Source organism: Cyanistes caeruleus, chromosome 22, assembly GCF_971803275.1.
Source record: "Cyanistes caeruleus chromosome 22, bCyaCae1.hap1.1, whole genome shotgun sequence".
NCBI lineage: Eukaryota > Metazoa > Chordata > Aves > Passeriformes > Paridae > Cyanistes > Cyanistes caeruleus.
In genome coordinates this window covers 7,626,269-7,644,261 of record NC_141722.1, presented here as the reverse complement: position 1 = coordinate 7,644,261, position 17,993 = coordinate 7,626,269, and the positions used below count along the sequence as shown (strand labels likewise).

The 17,993-nt window shown below is 44.0% G+C and overlaps 1 protein-coding gene across 4 annotated transcripts in view; it reads left to right on the top strand.

The window, feature by feature from the left end:
- The first annotated feature begins 3,253 nt into the window (after positions 1–3,253).
- Positions 3,254–17,993, top strand: part of CLSTN1 (calsyntenin 1) — a 30,550-nt gene continuing 15,810 nt past the window's right edge. The window contains exons 1-4 of one of the 4 annotated variants that reach the window (XM_086860823.1): positions 3,312–3,557; positions 12,438–12,560; positions 16,341–16,370; positions 17,760–17,955. In XM_086860823.1, coding sequence (XP_086716949.1) covers positions 3,491–3,557; positions 12,438–12,560; positions 16,341–16,370; positions 17,760–17,955 — 416 coding nt within the window. In that variant the 5' untranslated portion in view covers positions 3,312–3,490. Of the gene's footprint in view, positions 3,558–12,437; positions 12,561–16,340; positions 16,371–17,759; positions 17,956–17,993 lie in introns of all 4 variants that reach the window. The other 3 variants (XM_086860821.1, XM_086860822.1, XM_086860820.1) reach the window with 3 other exon arrangements.

Below are 17,993 nucleotides of genomic sequence, written 5' to 3'. Positions count from 1 at the left end.
GCAATAAATGTGTCCTCCTGGGTCCTTGCAAGCCAGGCATTAGTCACACTGTGCATTTCAAGGACATCAGGCCGATAGGTTTTCAGCTGAAACAGAAAACATGTTCTGCCAGGAGCCATTTGTTCCAGTTTTGTTGCTTACCAATAAAATAAAAATCAATGGTTTTTTGGAATCTGAGAAGCAGGTCAGAGAGTAGGAGGGAGATAAGTGGTAAAATGAAGGTGCTGAAGTTAGTTCCCTGAATTTCTCTGAAATAATGGCATGTGGCATTTGGGATAGAGGATCTCTGTCAGCGTGGGAAATGCAGCTTCCTCCGGCACAGGAGGAACAGGACAGCTCTGGAGGACTGGTGCACAGCAGGTCCCACACTGGTGATGGAAATCAAATTGAGTTTTGTGAAATGAAATGAGAGGATGTTGTGTTTGCTGAACTTCCAGAGTAAGTGCCAGTGGAACATCCCTGGTGACAGGGAGCAGGATTTCATGTGGCTGCCTCACCTTGTGTGCAGGGCCAGGGCCCATCTGTATCAACCTCAGCTGCCAGTTCAAACCTCTCAGCCATCCAAGGAAACAAAGCAATCAAATTGATCCTAAAATACAGGCTAAAGAATTGATTGCTTTACTGAATCAGTGCCTTAGTCACAACTAACTCGGAGGAGTTTTGTTTAGAAAGTGAAATGCCATCAATGCCTTCTCTTCCTTGGAAATTTCCCAGTTTCAGCATGACTGATTCAGCTGATTAATTCATCTGAGCTGGTAGTGTCATTGTGTAATAAATAAGGTTCACCAGGACATAGAATTTCTTCTCTTAAAAATGTCTCTTCCTCCTAATTCTACACAATCAGAACAATTTAAAGAAGTCCTGATGGTAACAGTGAAGTTCCCTTCTCGCTGTGGTCCATGGTGCTGTGCTTTCTCCTGTTATAATGCATGATACAACCCAAGTGAAATGCACAGCTCTTTTAAATGCTCAGTTGCAAAATAATGTATCTTGCAAAAAATGTTTTAATAGAGAATGTGTATGTGAATGCCAACTGGCCAGACATTCAGCCCTCTTCAGATACATTTATATTGACATTAAAGTTCTGTCCATAGTTAGATTCTGAATCAAAATCTAATATTTGGGCAAATACTGGATATGTATTACACTGTGTATTCATCAATGGGCAATCATCTTTCAACTGATGAGATCTTGCCTAGCAGATCTTTATTAATGGGGTGGTTCTCACTCAGACAGTACGTCAGTAAGCCCAGTTTGAGAGTCACACTGTGCTGGACAGTCCTACTCTCCATACAAAAGAGAAACACATCATGTAGCACCCTGTCAGCTGAAGCTGCGTTGGCGGAATGTAAAGACTCAGCTCTCTGGCAACAGATGGGCTCCAGGCTTCTTCTGACATGATCTGCCATCCAGCATATGTTAGCCAGGCTGAGAAATCAAGGAGGTTTAGACTGAGGCTTTAGCTTTATTTAAAAAAAGAAAGATGTCTTAGCTCTTGATAGAGCAGCTGCCCTGCAGTAAATGGAATAAATGTGGAGTAACTTGGCTAAGGGAGAGCTCCTGAGCACGGGACAGTCACTGGGGATGTTCACTGGCTTGGCCCTCAGGGTATGGCTCTTCAGGTTCCTGCTCTGCAGACGGAGCACACAGAGAGTAAAAGTGGTTGGTTTGGAGGATGCAAGAGGAAGAACATTTTTCCTTTGGGTATCCAAAAGCACTGGCTTGTACAGACCAGATTCTGGCCTCTGGTGGGACCCGAGTGGCTGCTCCAGGGTGGTGATCAGGATGGTTTCTCACCTTTGGTTTCTCCCCCATCTCGAGTGTGGGGTCACCAGGTACTCAGCTCCGGGTTTGCCTCAGGAGGGAGGAGGAGGCTTTTCCAGCACAGATCAATCTTGCACAGAAATTGTAGAGAAAATAAGGAAATGCCACATCTCTAGGATCCTGAACATTCTGGACTTTTTTTCACTGTGGGAGTGAAATGGCTAATAGGTACAAAGCATGAGTAGTCAGATCTAATTATAAAATAAGTTGGTTGCATTTTAATTGTTAAAACTTAGATCATGGTATTGATCACTTTTTCCTTTTTTGAAACATTTCCTAATTGAAATTTTTGATAATAGAGCAAAGAACTTTTCTATTTTAGGACAAGTTCTGTGCAACTTAATGAAAATTCTTGATTTAGATAGTGTTTGGAAATTTTTCCAAACAGAAGTAATCTTTTGCCTTACTAGAAGTCACTACATTAAAAAGGTTTGTTGCTCTGCAGAGCAGACTCCGTGATGCACCAAGGCGTGCTTGTGTTTGGACACGTTCCTGCAGGATTGCACTTCTAGAGCTGGGAAAACAGCAAGATGGAGGTGCTGGGTTTATGGTTGGATTTGATGATATTAAAAGTCTTTTCCAACCTAAATGATGCCGTGATTGTTTGTACGTGATGCTTGCAGCACCAGGTGTCGGCAGTTTGTTCCATCCCAGCTGCTGACTTGGTCTGTACCTCCCATTCCCGGTGTGTCCCTGTGCCTGTCTTTGGCATCAGCTTTGGGCTGGGTAAAACCCAGCGGTTCTGTCTGAAAGGAATTTGTTTTCTGAAATGAATGTTGGGGATGGAATGTTGAAGTAAATGTTAGGGAGAAAGCATTCAAATAGCTTTATATGGGGTTAATTATTTCTTAAATAGCTCCATACGGGGTTTAACTCTTTCTAACGACTTGGGGGCTTAATCAGCATTTATTAAACCAGCGGTGTGAGGCTTTAGAGTGGCATCATTTTAAATCAGCAATGTGAGGCGTCAGAGGGGCAGCAGGTCCCTTCAGCTGTGTGATGCGCCGGGGAGGCCGCTCTGCTCCCTGCCCGCAGCAAGAGGCCAAACGAAGCCCAAAGCGCCCGAGGCAGCGGCAGCCGAGGCGTTCCGGGCCCGGCGGGAGGGACGTGCCCGTGAGGGAGCGGAGCACCATGGTGGTGCCCGTGAGGGAGCGGAAGGCGCCCGTGAGGGAGCCGAGCACCATGGCGGTGCCAGTGAGGGACCGAAGCACCATGGCGGTGCCAGTGAGGGAGCGGAAGGCGCCCGTGAGGGAGCCGAGCACCATGGCGGTGCCAGTGAGGGAGCGGAAGGCGCCCGTGAGGGAGCCGAGCACCATGGCGGTGCCGCAGTGCCCTCAGCGCCAGGGGCGGGGCGCGCCGCTGCCCGTGGGGGTCCGCAATGGGCTCTCCCGGTCCCCCCCGCCCCGCGCCGTTGGTTCGCTCCCTCCCCCGCCTGGTGCCCGGCGCGGACCCGGCCGCCATTTTAGGAGCCGCCGGCGGGGCGGGCGGGGGTGGGAGGGGAGGGACGGTGAGCGGAGCGGGGCCGCGCAGCGCTTCTCGTCCCTCCTCCTCTTCCTCCTCCTCCTCCGCGGGGCCGAGCCGAGCCCTCCGCCCGCCGCACAGCGGAGCCCGGACCAGCGGGGGCGCCAGCCGGGGCTGCGCGCTGCCGTCCCCGCTCCGCGCTGCCATGCCGGCCCCCGCCGCCCGCCTGCTGCTCGCCGCGCTGCTCTGCGGAGCGGCGGCGGCCGCTCGAGGTAATGCGGCTGGGGCGGGCGGGGGAGGCTGCGCGGCACCTTGGCGACGGCGACAGTCCGGCTCGCCTCCTGAGCCGCGCCGCGGGCGGGCGAGGGGACGGTGTCCTTGGCGCCCCGCGCAGATCGCGGAGGCGGGCGGACATCGAGGGCAGGGAAAGGGGGGAGGATGGAGCTGCGGCCGGGGTGACCCCGCCGCGGCCATTGCACCTGCAGAGGGGATGAGGGGATGGCGGCTCGTCCTCCCGACTCACCTGCGCCCAGCGGCCCCGAGCCCTCCCAGCCGCGGAGGGCAGAGCCCGGCCCGGCGGGGGATGCGCGGCGGCGGCGCTCGCTGTGTCCGCCTGTCTGTTACATAACGGGGCCCGGCCCGGGCGGGGGGCGGCACTTGTTGCCGGGAGGGTCCCGCAGGCAGACCCGGCCGGAGCGGGGCCGGGCAGAGCCGGGGCGGGAGCGGGAGTAAAACCCCTCGGCAGCCGGGCCTGGCTGGGCTGGCGTGGGAAGGCTCCGTGCGGGCACGAGCCGGAGCAGCGGCTGGGCCGGAGCAGCGGCTGGGCGATGTGAGCGCGGGCCTGGTGGCTATTGATTGATCCCGAGGAGCAGCAGCATACGCATTGCGGGGCTGCTCCCCGGCAGGCTTCACTGAGAGGCTCCGAGGCGCTTCCTCACCTGAAGGTTACCCCTGGCATCGGGAATGCTGCTTCTGTAGGATGGCATGATGAGATTTAAGAGCGTTGAATAGGAGCGTACATTAGAAGTAATGTAGGAAAAAAAAAAAAAAGTGGTTGTAAAATGGCTTATAAATACGTTGAAGGGAAGTTCTTGATCTAAAAAGCAGGTCGTTATGGACACATCTTGCTGCAGTTTCCCTATGTGGGATGAAGAAGCTGATGCTGTAGTATGTCTTAGGAAGTCCTCTGCCAGCTGTTCTGACAGTGCCCATTTACCTGTGTAAGATCCCTCAAGTACAATCTGTTCATCAGCATTCTTGGAATCGTTAAATATAGTTTTTACCAACCAGTACACATGCATAGTGTCTTTGAATTCCATTGTTTGAAATTAGGAATAAGATTAAGATCAAAAACCGTTTTCCAAGGAAGCTGCTTGGAAACAAATGGTAAATTTAGACAGCATTACCCAGGACAGCGCTGGTAGGCAGATTTTCTGCAGCTTGTTGATGGCAGTACCTGTTTTCAGTCAGATTTACAGAGCTGCTGGACTGTAGATCCTGATCTGTTGAACTTCATCACACATAACTGAGTTACAGAATGAGGGCTGGTTTGGTTTAGTATGTGCAGTTGCCTTAGTCCTTGTAGCGTTTTGGCTGCTGTAGGTAGGCTTGTTAATAATGTTATGTGGAGATGCACTTAGTGACAAGTAAGCCCTGCAGGACACCTGGAAAGCTGCAAGGGCTACTCGTTTTCATTTCCCTGCTGTTAGGAAAGGCGTTTGTTTGGAAGCATTTATGGTAAGCTTTCCATTTTGTGCTGTATTTCCAATTCCATTTTTTTTTTTTTTCTCAAGTACAGTTGAACTTGCCGGTTCTGCCATCCCTGTCGTTGGAACAGGGGAGTGAAAAGTGGTTTCCTTTTTGATGTTGCAGAGAGAGGGAAACAGTGTTTGAGTGATACAATCTTGCACGAAAGGCAGGCCTGAGCTGGCGGACCTACCATCTTCCCTATAGTTGTTTTAAGGGGTGCAGAGAGTGATTTTTGGGTTGCAAAGAGGCATTTTCATGTCCAGCTGATGCAAAACTCTTAATCTAATCGAATTAGTTTTGTAATTGGTCAAGTTGACCCAAATATTTCTCAGGTTGTTGCGGTGGAAAAGCAGCAGCTAGCAGTGCATTCAGACTGTGTTTGTGGATGGAGCAGTTGGATGTCTCTGACCAGAGCCGCATGGGGAGTGGAATGGAGGAGTTTCCGGAGGAGGAGGCAGCGCAGCTCGCTGCTGCAGCTTCCATGGGTCCTGACCAGGCAGAGCAACAGACCTCTGGTGTCTTGGGGCCCTTCCAACTCACTGTCATTTAGGAAGGGTATTGATGAAAGTAATACTATCTTGAGGAAGGTTTGCTGATCTGTGATTATTTCAGGAAGTTATGTGGTGCTGTGAATTTCTTAAATCCAAACCACAAACCACTTTGTTAGTACTACAGTTCTTCTGCAGATATTTCTTTGATAGGAAAGCCTTTTTAATATAGGGCTGGGGATTAGGTAGTTATCTTTCTTCTTTCTAGAGGCAAGGAAATGTAACGTTACCCTAAAGCGTTATGTAGAGACAATTTGGCTATTTGTGGGGCCTGGGTTTTTTTATTCTCCAAGTATTTATGAAAGTAAGAAACCGCTGAGGACAGGGAGAATTAACCAGTACTAGGCCTCTCAACAATGTATAGTGCTTGGGAAAGCATTATATACAGCCATCTGTTCATGCAAACAATATTAATCTCTTTTTCTGTTTGTGTTATTTAAAACAGTGCACTGCTGTGGAAACTGAAATGGAGGAGAGATGGTGTGGACAAGAATGGTTTATGGTGTGTTTGGAATACTCCTGTGCTGGTTGTCTTCTCCCGTGTTACCAGGCTGCAGGTTGTGCTGTCTGTGCTGAACTAGCAGGAAAATTTGTCAGCAGAAACTTCTCTAGACTTAATAAATGTATCTTCGGTTTGAGGTGGTGATGTTTGTGCAGCCACAAAATCACCAGCTGCAGATAATTGAAAGATTTTTTTAAGGAGAAGGAAAGAAGCTGGGCTCATGGGCTTCAATGTGTCATGGAAGTTGGAAGGGTTGAAGATAGACCCAGGTCAGGCCACAGCTCTGCATAATGTGAACATCCCACAACTTAGACTTCTGGTATTCTGGGTAAAGCAGTGTTTCCTGCCATGAAGCCCAAGTGTGTGATAGCTGAGTGAGGCTCTGAAACTGTTCTGCAGAGAGGAAAGAACTTCTATAGTCATTGAAGCTTTCTGGATAAAAGCACTTGGGCCATTTTTCTCATTCTCTTTAGTTCCATTGGGAGAAGTCTCTCTGAAGTGTGGTTTATGGTGTGAAGGGCTGCATATCTTGTAGCATTATCATTGTTGTCAAAGACAGAAACGATACCTCAACATGGGAGAGTTCAGTGAGGCGGAAGCCTTGGTCTTAAATAAATCTTGTTTTGCACTCTAATTTATTTGTTTTGTACTGATTGACTCGCATTGGCTTCTGTAGGCACTAAACCTCCTTAGGAGCCTTTAGAAAGGATTATTGGAAACCTCAGTGCCTTTGAAGAGCTGTCTGTGTGTCCTTTGTTTATAGTATTAGGTCTCATCTCACTTGCTTTGTATCTGATTGAAAACAAGTTGCAGCGACTGCTCCCAGTGGGTTTCCCTGTTTTTAAATGGAGTCAACAAGTAGAGCCAGAAGTGCCAGCTATACTGGGGTGATGTTTGCTGTATTTCTGAATACTGTTTCCTTTCAAGGAGCAGAGTTTATAAATACAACAGTTAGAAGGGAAGGGGTTTCTACTCTTGCACTATAATTGGCAACATTTAAGATAACATTTATTAAATCAGTGTTTGTAGTTAAAGGCTTATGTTTTCTATTTCTATCTTCTGTTTAATGTAAAACATTTTAAATTTCACTTGAAATTAAGGCTTTGTTGTCTTAATCCTATTTAAACTGTTTTGTGGTGGAATCTTTGTTTTCTCTGCCAGGCTTTTATCCAAATTCAAATTTGCCCTGTTATCCTCTGTCTAAGGTCTTTGGTGCTCTGAATGTTTCTTCTGTTGCCGTTGTGGATAGTAAAAATTGCAAATAGTTTCTAATCAGTCATTTGCATATCTCTTAGTTTCATCAGGCTTATAGCAAAACTTTAATGTATCTTTGTACAAATAAAATCAGATTTAGGTAACTGGTTCAGTGGAGAACAGGAAACTTTCTGTAAGTGGTGATAAACAAGAGATTTTTCTCTAGGCAAAATACAGTTTAATAAAACCTTGTTGAATCCCTTCAGCTATTGGTTTGAATGTGGTGTTTGAAGAATTAGGGTTAATTGTGAAGGCTGATAGTGTAGGCAGCTGATAGTTTATAAACATGATCTTGTGCTCTGGTGTATGGCAGTTGGGCTTCCAGGGCAGGAGTTACAAGTGCTCCTTAGCTGTGGCAAAGGATCCAAGACAGAGATCTGAAATTGTGGGGTGAATTTCAACCACTGGGTTTTCCTTCAGCCAGGAACCCTAGAGGGGGCAATGGTGGATGCCCTTACTTAACCCTGTCCTGGGGCATCTGGATATTCCACCAAGTCTCCTGGATTCACTCCCTCATACTTTGCCACTGCCTTTGATTCCCAGCAGTGGAAATGGTAGTTTGTCATGGAACCTCACACTGTGGGCAAGTTCCACACTATCAACAAAGTCAGCTTTGGAGCAGAACTTGTGTTTGGTTTTATCCCATTGTTTGGACCTGGTTGTAGGACAATGAATTTTGGTAAAATTCTAGGTTTGAGAAGACCTAGTTAAATAAACAAATACAGTACATCTTTTCGTTACCACTGGTTTATCTTGAGTTGCTTATATCCAAATTAATCCTGGGTCTTTTCTCCAGGAGGCAGGAGCTGTGAGTGGCAGGCTGGGCAGGACAGAACACACATTGTAATCAGGCCAGGCTACGCCTTTTCTTGTTCAGCTTTAGTTTCAGGGTGGAGAAGGCATACTTTATTGTGGAGCCCTACACTGCTTGGCTGGACTGTACTTTTCTGTGGTTAGGTACTACACAGACTTGTTCTTTTAATGATATGGCTTGAAATTTAATCAGAACAGTACTAAATTATGACTGTTCAAGGTAAGACACGTTGAAGTTTTTATTGTCTCACTGAAAGGCGTCCTTGTAATCTCTTGTCTCCAGAGGAAGACAATTAAGCAAAATACATACAGTAATCAGTTTTTGTTCGACCTTCAGGACAAGTAAAGGACTCTTTACGAGTTCATCTACTGCAGATGAAGTGCAGCTCATCTGTATTTACAGAGAATATAATTCTCTTTTTTTGAATTTTTCTAGTAATTTTTCATGTGGTCTCAAAGGTAAGTTTTCAGAATGAGGATTTTGTGTTTACTGTCACTAGACTGAACAAATAGCTTTCAAACTCTAGCACTTGTTATTGAGTTTAATATGTTTAACCAGTTAATTCTTAGGAATTTATTTTGACATGAATCATCTTGATTCAGTTCTAACAATATGCAACGTGACTAGACAGCACTGTATATTAGAAGTAGTTACCTAGAAGAAGAAGTTTTCCAGCTAACCCTAACTCTAACCCAGTCCTTTCTGGGTAAGGTGTGTTTAAATCTTCGGTCGTGTCGATGCCAGATCCCATTTAAGTCAAATAAACTTCTGACCACTTGTAGGAAGATAACAGAAGTCCTCAGAAAGGACTTTGGTAAGTACATTTAATTTTAATATTTGCTTTCAAATTGCAGAACTGAATTAATCTGATTTTCTTAATGGCTTTTGATTAAAGTTTCCATGCTAGCCCTAAACCGGGCTGCCCTGCCTGCCTGCTCATTTACATTCATTAATTCTTCTAGGCAGCAGGAAGAGGTTGCCGCTGGTTATGTGCTGGGTTGTGTTGTGCAGCATCAGCCATCGCTCTTGGGAAGGAAGCATCCTTGCTTTGAGGAGCATTCCCTTGGCTGCAGAGCTGTCAGGCTGCTCTGTTCTGCTTCAGGAGCCGCTGAGCACATTCACCTGGGGCAGGTGGCATTTTCAAACCTGCTGTTGGAGGCACACGTGCAGTTCCTCCCCTTGGAATTGTAGCAGCAATTACCTGCAGACAATGGGAGCTGGGAGTGGCTGGTGCTCACCTCGTGGGACGTGTTCTGTCAGGCTGGGCGGCAGGGAGGGTTCTGCAGGAGCTTCTCCATCCAGGGTGACACCCGGGAAATGCCTGTGCTTAGCTGGCCTTGGAATTCCTTTGTGCCCACTAAAAGCCGACAGAAGTCTGCGAACTGCCTGTGCCAGCACAGCTCCCCCCGCCTGACTAGATTAAATGCTCGCTGGGATTTACAGCAGATTCCAGTTGAGGCGCTTACAAATAGTGTGAATATTGTATTTCAAGGAAACCAGTGGAGTTTATCCCAGTTAAATGGCAGGAGATTAACAGCCCAGGGCACTTTGTTAGTGTCAAGCTTGGAATAGGCTGCTGTTCTGGTTTGAGATCACCAGTCTGGCTTTGAACCACTTCTGTAGATTGCAGGAGGTTTGTGACAATTAAACTACCCCCTCACATTTTTGTCCCTCTTCTCAGTCCAGCATTTAATGCTATTTAAGCAGCTGAGATCAGGATAATGCTTGGTTCAGTTTGATTGAAGGGAAGCAGTGATGTATTGCTCATAAGCTGTACTTCATATTTCAAATGCTAGCTTGAGAATTCCTTCCAGTGTGTGGTTATGCTGAAGTCAGTAGATCACAAGTATGGATAACAGGCCTTTCCTGGATATTCAGCAGTAAGTTTGGTGTTTTAAAATCCAGTGATCTTTAGCCTTCATACACACAAAGGGATTTAAGCTTTATGTTTTAAAATCTAGTGATGTTTTAGCTTTCCAAAACACAAAGGGGTTTAAGCTTTATGATTTTATTGTCTGCAGCACAATAAAAGGACATGACTTTGCTTTCAACTGGGCCTGTTGTTTGAAGGTTCACTAAACTCTGCAGATGCTCAGCATACTCATAATTCTGTTCATATGTAGTTACAGTACTTCAAGGTTTTATAGAACTCCCTACCCAGCAGTAGTGGGATTTAGGAGGTTGCTAAATTAGGAGAAGGTTTCTCAGAACTTTAAAAAAAAACAAAACCTAAGTATTTTTGTAATCCACATTCAGAAACATTAGAATGGAGATGGAGGCTTTTTTTGGCAGAGATCTGTTCTGTTATTTTATACCATATCCTTGCAAGGATGAACGGATGAAAGGACTCAGATTTTTGATTGGGGTATAGCTGTCCTGGATGTACTGACAGAAAAGTACACAATTGTGACCTCCTTGTGCTCCTGGGGCCACAGCGGTATTGGTGAGATGGTTTTCTTGAGAGCAGGTTTGAGTTGTGGGTGAGCATTCCATGGAAGCCTCACACCTGAGCAGTTCCTGGCACCTTCCCTTGGAGGGAGGAATCTGTGTTAGTGCCTCTGAGCACGGCCAGGTTTGCTGTGAAGTGTTTCTGGGAGGGTGCTGCAGCACAGAGCTTCTCTGGGTAAACAGAACAGTGTGCCTGGCATTTACTGGCTCTCTGGGGTGCTGCATACTGCAAGTGTGCCTGTGTGAGCATACTGAGGCAATAAAGAGGGTGTTCTGTATTAAGTAAAACCACATGGAGTAATTAAACACGGTTTGCATTAAAACAGTTCCTTGTGAGTTCTTTCTTGCTGCATTGTTACGGATGAGGGTGATATATCCTGTCTGCTGTTGCCACTAACTAGTAAAAGATTGCAGATGAAAGCATATTGGGAGTATTATGGTTTCCTGTATGAGTTCTCTAGGTTTAATCATTTATTGAAGTGTTCTTTTATCAGTTTTTTAATTCCCCTAGGTAAGCATATGGCACATGACATGAATCCATTTTAGTTCATTGAAGAAGCAGGATTCGAGTCTGGGTTAGCCTTCCATATCTGCCTGTTTTACCAATCTGCTAATCTAATTCTTTAGAGGTGAAGTAACAGGACTCAGCTGTGTGATGGTGTTCATGTTGTAGTGTATATTGTGCTGTAGTTGCACAGGTATGCATTTCAGAAGTTTTAAGTTCTTGATCTCCTGCAGACCAAAACCTGGGTGATGTTGCCTATGGAATGCTTTTTGGTGTGTTTGTTGTTGCCTCTAGCAAAGCATTTCTTGTATTTCACTATGCATTGTTTGCTGAAGATAATTGGTTTTATCTGGTAAGGAGCAGTTTTCAGGCCCTTTAGGTTGTTTTTCATTTGGCTCTAAGCATCTGTGGATACATGCAATCTTCCAGAATTGCATTTGGGAAAATGGAACATTAAGGAAATGTGACCATCCAGGAGCCACTCAGGTGCTCACACGCCACCACCTGAGCTGGGGATCGTAGCATAAAGCTAAATATTTAATAATTAAGGGACTCTCCTATTGGATTGTCACAGAGTAGATGACAGCCTGGTAGATGACGTGATTTGATCTTGCATCTTTAGTGATGTAGTGGGAAAAGCTTGGAGGCTGACAAGGAAAGACACTGCATTTCTCTGCAGCAGAGGAAGACCAGTCATCTTGAGACAGGCTCAGGTGATCAGTTTGAGACTCTTGTGTACAAAGGTGAGGGATACTCTCATGTGAGATTTTTTTAGTGCAGTTTCCCAGTCTCTTAAAACAAGTACTAAAGAAATAAAGTTTGGGCTCTTTTCCACCTGTTTTTTTAATGATAGTGAAACCCCCTTATACAGGACAAAAAGCTGACATGAGAGCAGGTCTTCATGTTCTGCAGAATAGTGCACCAGCTGTATCCCAAGTTTTCCATGGTGGAGGGAAGCAGAGTGTAAACAAAAGTTTGTTTTGGCCAGACATTCCTCGTGTGGTGCTGAGGTTTTGCTGGTATCACACTTGGCACTGATGGCAGCAGCTCCCCATCACTGTTAGCAGGTTCTTGAATTGCACTTCAGGGGCATCTTAAATCCCAGCATAGTTTGAAAGTAATTTAAATTCTCTGAGTTACTTTTGGAAGGCCTACAGGGACACTCAGCTCTTCTGAACATACTTAGCTAGGATTTTGTCTCAAATATTTTAGCTTATTAAAACCTTGATTCAGAATTATAAGAGGGAAGTACCGAAATTAGTATTATAAAGCATTTTTTAAAGGTATTGTTAGTTTCAAATGTTTTGACTTTGTACTTTGTTTTCCTTTCAGTTAACAAGCATAAGCCATGGATTGAAACAACCTATCATGGCATAGTTACAGAAAATGACAACACCGTGCTCCTGGACCCCCCTTTAATAGCCCTGGACAAAGATGCTCCTCTGCGTTTTGCAGGTACAGAATTCATCTGCTTTTCTGTTTGAAGATGTGCAGGTGCTTTCTTGGGGGCAAATGCTCCCATGCTCCAAATGTCTTAGTGTGTTTTCCCTAACAGTAGCATAACATTTCAAAGCTTTTAGATCCTAGGAAATGTGTGTGCATGGACTGGTGTTTTATTTCAGGTTTGCAGCTGTATCCAAACCATAAAGTTCTTTGCTTCTTTCAATTAATGTGTACATGGTAATTTTTCTGTGTTTTATTTTTGTTTTGTTTTCATAGTGTCTATCCTTTTCCTCAGTCCTCTAGATTCCACATTTCACAGCATTCAGCGTGGGAGTTCTGAAACTGATTTTCTTGCCATTCTGAAGAGTTTCCTTTGGGTTTCCTTAGTGTTTTTCATTTGTGTCTTAATATGAATGAAAATACTAATTAGTAGAATTAGGATTACATGTGTATGATAAATTTGCTTAACAGTCTAGGGTATGTTAAAAATTGAACAACTTCCTCTGGCTGAAGAAAAGGCTTTTTTTTCTCTAGCAAAGAACGTAGAGAATGATACACAAGATATCTGCCAAGTGTGGGCTAATTCTTCACTTTGAACATAGGATTGACAATTTTCTTACAAACTTCTGCAGTAGATTTTTTTTTTCTGAAAACATTTGTTTAGGAATACAGTATTCATTAATTGCATGCACAATTATGGAAAGTCCTTTTTTGAATTTGACAGTGTTAGAAAGATGTGTTTGAAGAATACCACTGGGCATCTGCAGGTATTAAATTATTTGTAGTGGGTAACACAAGCTTAAACTGGATAATTGCAGCAGGTTATTTGGTTAAGCAAAATTTGAGAATTAAGAATCCTAGTGAAGTACCTAAAGGATGTGACATGAGCCATTTTGGAAAGCATTGCTTAGACTGGCTTCACAGAGGAAGAGATAGGAGAGTGATTAAATTAAATTAAGAGCCATTTGAAATGTTCAGCAGCTGACTGCATTGAGTGCTACAGTTTTATGGCAGTTTGGTCACAATTTTCTTGAGGTACTGCTTAAAGTAACAGTTTTGTTGCATCATCATCAGGCTGCTTTGTCTCCAGTGAAGTTGAAGATAATGGTAAATTTGCTATTCAGAAGTTGAGAGACAATGTTAAACCTGGAATTCAAACTTCCTCATGTATTGGCTGCATATGGCAGAGTCTCTTCTGCTGTCTCAACTGGAAATAAAACAGCTGTGTACAAAAAAACCTTCATGGCCAAGCAAAGAAGCTTGTATTGGGATGCACAAAATCTGTTAATTAAAGAGAGGAATGGGAAGCCTGACTTGTGCTCTCGGGGATGAGGAGAACATGAATCACCTCTTGAGTTCTTAAGTGCTTTAAATGTAGGTGCTGGTAATTCAGCAGCATTGAACAGATTCTGCAAATGGCAGTTTCTTACCTCTTGGATAGGAATGCTTTCAAGAAAGTACCGTCAGACTATCTTCAAATATTTTTATATGTTTGCAGAGGAAAATCCAATGTCAAAGCATTTCTTAAATGAGACTTTTCCCCTTGGGTTGATCTAAATTGTAAACCTGCTTTCATTAAATGAACATTTTTATCAACTGGGAGTTGTATAAACAGAATATATTTGTATAAACAAAATATTTTGGCTTTCCAAAATGGAGATTTTTTTAAACAGCAGCAGCAGAGTTAAAGAAATGAAATTTTGAGTATGGCACGTGAAGATTGTGAAGAAGTCTCAGTATGAGACTGTTGTGTTTGACTTGGATGAATGTTGGAGGAGCGTGCCGTGGGGATGTGTGGAAGTGTTTGTGTGCCATTAAACGCAGCAGTCCTCGAGCTGTCCTTGAGGAGCCCGGCTGGGTGAGTGCTGCCTGCTCCAGCTGTGCTGGGTGAGCTGTGCCCACGGCCTGGCACCGACACTGCCCCTGCCTGGGCTTCAGCGTGGGGAGCCCACGGGGCCAGGGGTGCTTTCACAGCAAAACAGCACTGCTCAGCATTCAGGGGCTGCTGCAGCCCTTACTGCTGCGTTCCTACTTAGAAATCAAATTTATTCATGCTTCAAAAGCCTGGATATTTTAATTAATTGTGCCCTCTAGCTGAGCTCTGAAACTTCTGAACTATGTGAAGGTTTAAAATGCTTTAAGTAGAGCTTTTTTTCTTCATTTCAGTTTTGAGCGTGTCGAAACACCTCAAAACAAGTTCATTTAGATGCTTTGTAATACATGAACTGTGGGGCAAGTAAAAGTAACAAATTATTGCTTTGCTCACTCTGTGCTGTGGGTAGGATCCTAAAATTCAGGTGTGCAAAAATAAGTGGGGTTATATAGATATTTATGTCTTGGGTTATTTGTATGGTTTTAAATCTGAAATGACACACTTTTGAGAACAGGATGGATATAGTCATGCCAGCTTGCCTTGTCAAACTGCCTGGCATGTAGGGACAGGATGGAATCTGTCTTCTGCACCATCACTGTTACAGATCTGCTTGAGAAGACAGTGATCATTCTTGTTCCTCAGTGACTCTTTTCTACATTACAAATTGAGTCATGTTGGAATTTGATCCTAAGTGGTTTTGCTGAAAAAAATAAAATAAAAATAAAATAAAAGACAGTTATATTTTTTATTGTATGTTTATTACTTGTGCCTAAAATCAGTCTGATGGCTGAAGCTCTCAAGCAGGGTTTCCCCTTTACTGTGCATAAAGGAACTGAATTTGTTATATTTGAAACAGCCACTGTTAGATCTGGATGCCTTCACACACAGCTGAACGTGTTCGGTTATGAGAGTGCAGTGGAGGGTCTCGTAGCCAGATGCTTGAAATGTTTCCCCAGGTCTTTTGATGTGTCTGTGACAGGGCTTCAGTCCCTCTTCCCCCACCCCTGGAGAAAACTCAGTCACATGCCTTTGTTTCCCTCTTGCTGCTCTGGGATGCAGGCAGTATTTTGTGTGGGTTAGAAATTTTTAATTTAAAGCATGAATATGTGTAAACTTTTGAAATGGATCTTGTAGAATCTTTATTGATTCTTTTAAAAAACTCCAAAATCCATCAAGGCCTTGGGTCCTTCTCCCTGGAGGCAGCTCCCCATGCTGGGGTGGGACAGTGCTGATGCCCCCAGCCCCTTTGCTTAGGAAGGGAGCTCTGCTGACATGGGCAGGGCTCAGCTGGGAGAGGGACTTCCAGAAGTGTCCTGTGGAGGATGACACTGAGCAAACAGGTCATGTCCCATCTGTGGCTCACTTGCATAGCTGGTAGCAAACCTAAGAGGAAATACTGTTGCAGTAGTGTTTCAGCCATTATGTCAAATTTGAAGCTGTACTGCTGGGAAAATATATAGCTCCCCCTCCACATTCCTTAAATTAAAACTTCTGTTCATCAGGATTACAGTTCAATGTGTATATTTTTTAGTCATGAATTATGGCAATACTTTATATAGAATAATGTAAATAAATTCAGATAAATTCTACTTTATGGGCAGTTATTAATCAACATGCAATTTTGAAAATATCTCGTTTAGCAGTTGGTATTACTAAAAAAAAGAAAAGGAGAAAACAAAGCCTTGATCATATGAAATATTTCAAAATTCTTTAAATGAAAACCTGGAGTTAAAAAACTGAATCATATTTAACATAACTAAAACTCTAAAATTGTAACAGTTACAGCATATCACCACTGAAATTTGAAAATACAGTTTTTCCAAAGCTTTCTGTGTAATGTGTGCTTCTTTGCCTTTTCCTTATTTGCTCCCATTCAACCTTTCCTGTTACTGACTTGGGTTTGTCTTTTTTCCCTTTAGAGAGTTTTGAGGTGACAGTCACCAAAGAAGGTGATAAAGGGTTCTTTCTATCCCTTTTATGAATATTAACCTACTAACTTTGGTTATGAAATGGGGAATCAGCACTGAAACAGAAGATCCTGTCATGCTCTTTTGTCCCATTTATTCTCCCAGTTTTTTTCTATTTTGAAATATATTGATAAAAAGTGTTATGTAACCAAACCCTTGGTTAGAAATATCTGTAAATCAGACATCCATTTGAACCATTTGGGGTTATTGTACGTTGTGTGAACACTGAAGAAGTTGTTTGGGGGAAATTAGCATTTTCTGATATTTTCACTTGCAGATCACTTCTTTGGGACAGCTGAAGTTTTCCACATGCTTTGTGAGGCACTGTGGAAGTGCTGAAGCATTACAGCACCTTCCCTGCAGTACACACCCTTCAGGACTGACTTTAGTGGTTTAAAATATGAACCAACCCCCTTTTTCTGAATACCTCTGGACATGTTTTCATTAGGAGTGTGTTGTTGGTACTAAGAAACCACTGCAACTATAATAGCAAAATAGTGGGGTTTGTTGGTGTAAGAAAATCCCCATCAAAATATAACAAGTTGCAGAGGTAAAAACACAGCGTAGGTAGTGAAATAGTTTGAGTGGCTTTTGTTGTGTGCTGAGCTTACCCAGCTGTGCCAGCCAGTCCTGTAGTGCAGCCTTAGGTTTAGATGTGTTTAGAACTGATGTGCTGGGGGCTTCTCTTCCAAGCCAATAGGGTGAAGAGTTTGAATAGAAGGAATGCCTTCTAAATCGTTCCCTGGGAACTTCTTGACTAACATTTGGCCCGTGTTAGTAGATAGCTGTTGAAATGGATGCCTGAGAAGTTGGTATTTCTACCTTTCTCATTCAGTAGTTTATTTTGATTCCCTGATTTTAGCCAGGTACATTGCACAGGAAGACTTTGTCCTTTGATCTGTTGACAGAATTTCTGTAATTATGGTGCTGAACCTGTACTTGAAACCTTTTCATCCCTTGACTTGTAACTGTGCATTTTAACCTCTTGCTCTGGTCAAAGTAAACCAGCTGCCCAGCTATTGCCAGTAGCTTGGCATAGAAGATATTACCAGTGGCCTTGGCTGTATGCTCACATAAGATCTACTCTTGCCCTAGAGCTGTCTCAAGTACTCCTGTGAAATGCCTGTCTACATTTCTCTTTTTCTCTTTTGTACTCCTGCATGAATGGATGCAAAGTAAACAAGTTGCTTGGAAGGCAGACGTTTGCTTCTTTTTACTAAAGTTCCCAGAATTCACCCATTTTAAAGCACAGTGCTCTTGCTTTGTCCACAGACCCTCACAAACCCCTGGCTGCAAAATATTTGGTCGTTTATTTTTAAAATGTATCATCACGTTGACCAGTTCTAACCTGTCTTGTCTTTAACTCTGTAGGTGAGATTTGTGGATTTAAAATCCACGGGCAAAATGTTCCCTTTGAAGCAGTGGTAGTGGATAAATCCACTGGTGAGGGAATAATACGCTCTAAGGAAAAGCTTGACTGTGAGCTGCAGAAGGATTACACCTTCACCATCCAGGCCTACGACTGTGGGAAGGGACCAGATGGAGCAAATGCAAAGAAATCCCACAAGTAAGTCAGTCTGGGGTGGGCTGGGGGGAGGTTTGGCT